The 2013-nt window shown below is 38.4% G+C and overlaps 2 protein-coding genes across 5 annotated transcripts in view; one reads left to right on the forward strand and one right to left on the reverse strand.

Annotated features, from left to right (window-relative positions):
• ANKRD42 (ankyrin repeat domain 42) overlaps positions 1 to 2013 on the reverse strand; it is a 75005-nt gene that overhangs the window by 31304 nt on the left and 41688 nt on the right. The gene's annotated exons all lie outside the window — the stretch shown is intronic.
• LOC105979158 (prefoldin subunit 4-like) lies at positions 1421 to 1792 on the forward strand. The gene has a single exon (XM_045293076.1). The coding sequence runs from the start codon at positions 1421 to 1423 to the stop codon at positions 1790 to 1792; it is 372 nt and encodes a 123-aa protein (XP_045149011.1).

Raw genomic sequence — 2013 nt, forward strand, 5'->3', positions numbered from 1 at the left:
CAGCTGGTCAGGTGAAATCAAAGATCAAAACGGTGCTCATTTGTTTTTGTTTTTTGGATGTGAAGGGGATAATGTATTTGGAGTTCATTCCACCACATCAGATATTAATCAAGCTTTTTATTGAGAGGTTCTGAAAAGATTGTGTGAACTAAAAAAGCCAGATTTGTGGCAGACGGGGGACTGGTTTTGCCACCACAACAATGCACCTGCTCACAGCCATCTCAGTGCGCCAGCTTTTGGCAAAAAACAGCTTGCCCCATGCACCTGACTCATCTGACCTTGCTCCACTTCCACATCTTTTTATTTCCAAGAATGAAAAGGGACATGAAAGGTCAGCTATGATGACTTAGAAGAGGTGAAGTAAAAACATGAGGGAGGTGCTGTCAGCCATCCAAACAGATGAATTTGAAAAATGTTTCCAAGAATGGAATTGCAGATTTAACAACTGTATTAAGTACAATGAAAAGTACTTTGAAGGTGACAAGGTTTTTAAAAAACAATTAAATACATAAAATTGGGGAGGATTCCATTTTGGGGGGTACCCCCTCTTATGTTCTTCTATCACAACTTAGAGTTTGCAGATCTCATCTACCCTTCCTTGATTAACTACTTATCACCATTTTCTAAGTGCTGACTCAAAATACATGTACTTGATATTAATTTTCACTTCCACAACTTGGATTATGCATCTTCCCACCAATCACTTAATTACATGATAGCTAACAAATACCCATTCTTCTAGATTCAGTCTTTTCAAAGTGGGAGATACCAACCACTCCCTGGGGGCACTGGAGCGATCCAAAGGGGCTGCAAAAGCAGACACTTACACTTTACCCTGGATTATGAGCTATCGTACAAAAGTTTTTGATAGCCAGGGAAGCACTGAGTAATTTTTTCCCCTGAAAAGGGGACATCTGTAGGTAAAATAAGTTTGAAAAGGTATATTCTATATTCATTAGGCTCAGAAAAGTTGTAGAGAGCAGAAGCAAAGAATTTTAAAGAACTGTGTTGAATTCTAGGAGCCCTGGGGGGGGGGGTAGTGATTGTGCTTTTGAGTGCTAACTGCAAAGTCCATCGTTTGAAACCACCAGGCGCTCCAACGGAGAAAGATGGGGCTTTCTACTCCTGCAAAGATTTACAATCTCATAGGGATAGAAACTCATAGGGATAGTTCTACCCCGTCCTGTAGAGTCACTATGAGCCAGCATTGACTCAATGGCAGTGAGTTTGAGGAGACTGGGACTTTTTCTTGTTGAAACCTAATAACCACTGACACTTGAGGACAAGACTAATTTTCACATCCCTAGAACTTAACAAGTAGCTTGGCACAGACAGACCCTCAATAAATGTCTACAGAATTAATAAGTTAATGGAATAATAAAAATATAAATGAGAACAGGGTCCAAAGATAGCGACCACCATGAAGGTGGCTACAGAAGATGTCAATGTTACTTTTGAGGACCAGCAAAAGATAAACAAATTTGCCTGCAATACGAGTAGAATCACTGAGCTACAGGGAGAAATAGAAGTGGTTAAAAAGAAACAACTCCAGAACCTAGAAGACACTTGCAATGACATCCTGCAGATGGGCGACAAATGCCTCATGATTCTGAATCAGGTCAACAGCTTCTCCCAAAAGGAAACACAGGGGATGCTAGAAGGTGTGAAGAAATATTTGCAAGGAGAAAATGGTGCCTTAGTGGATTCGATTCAGTGGGTGTCAGCAGCCGTGAAAGTTCAGTTATACCCAATATTTGGCAGCAACATAAACCTTGAAGCCGATGAAAGTTAAACATTTTATAATACCTTTATAAAATTTTGTTTAATAAAGTCCAATAATATTTAAATTTATAATTAACCTTCTTCAAATCATAATGGAAAGCAAAACTTTTTTTAATTTTCATTTATTTAATGGAAACGTGCCTATTTTCACTTGTCTTGCTTATTTATTTTATATTTTCAAAAGAAGATAGTATTCATCCATGTATTTTGCATAATGATTACATGAAGTGT

The sequence above is a fragment of the Echinops telfairi genome, unplaced genomic scaffold (genome assembly GCF_000313985.2).
Source record: "Echinops telfairi isolate 266 unplaced genomic scaffold, ASM31398v2 ScPeMD7_1713;HRSCAF=2227, whole genome shotgun sequence".
NCBI classification, from domain to species: Eukaryota; Metazoa; Chordata; class Mammalia; order Afrosoricida; family Tenrecidae; genus Echinops; species Echinops telfairi.

Bases quoted from the DNA above. Each gene is read 5' to 3' on its own strand.
- LOC105979158 (XM_045293076.1), top strand. From the start codon at position 1,421: ATGAAGGTGGCTACAGAAGATGTCAATGTTACTTTTGAGGACCAGCAA.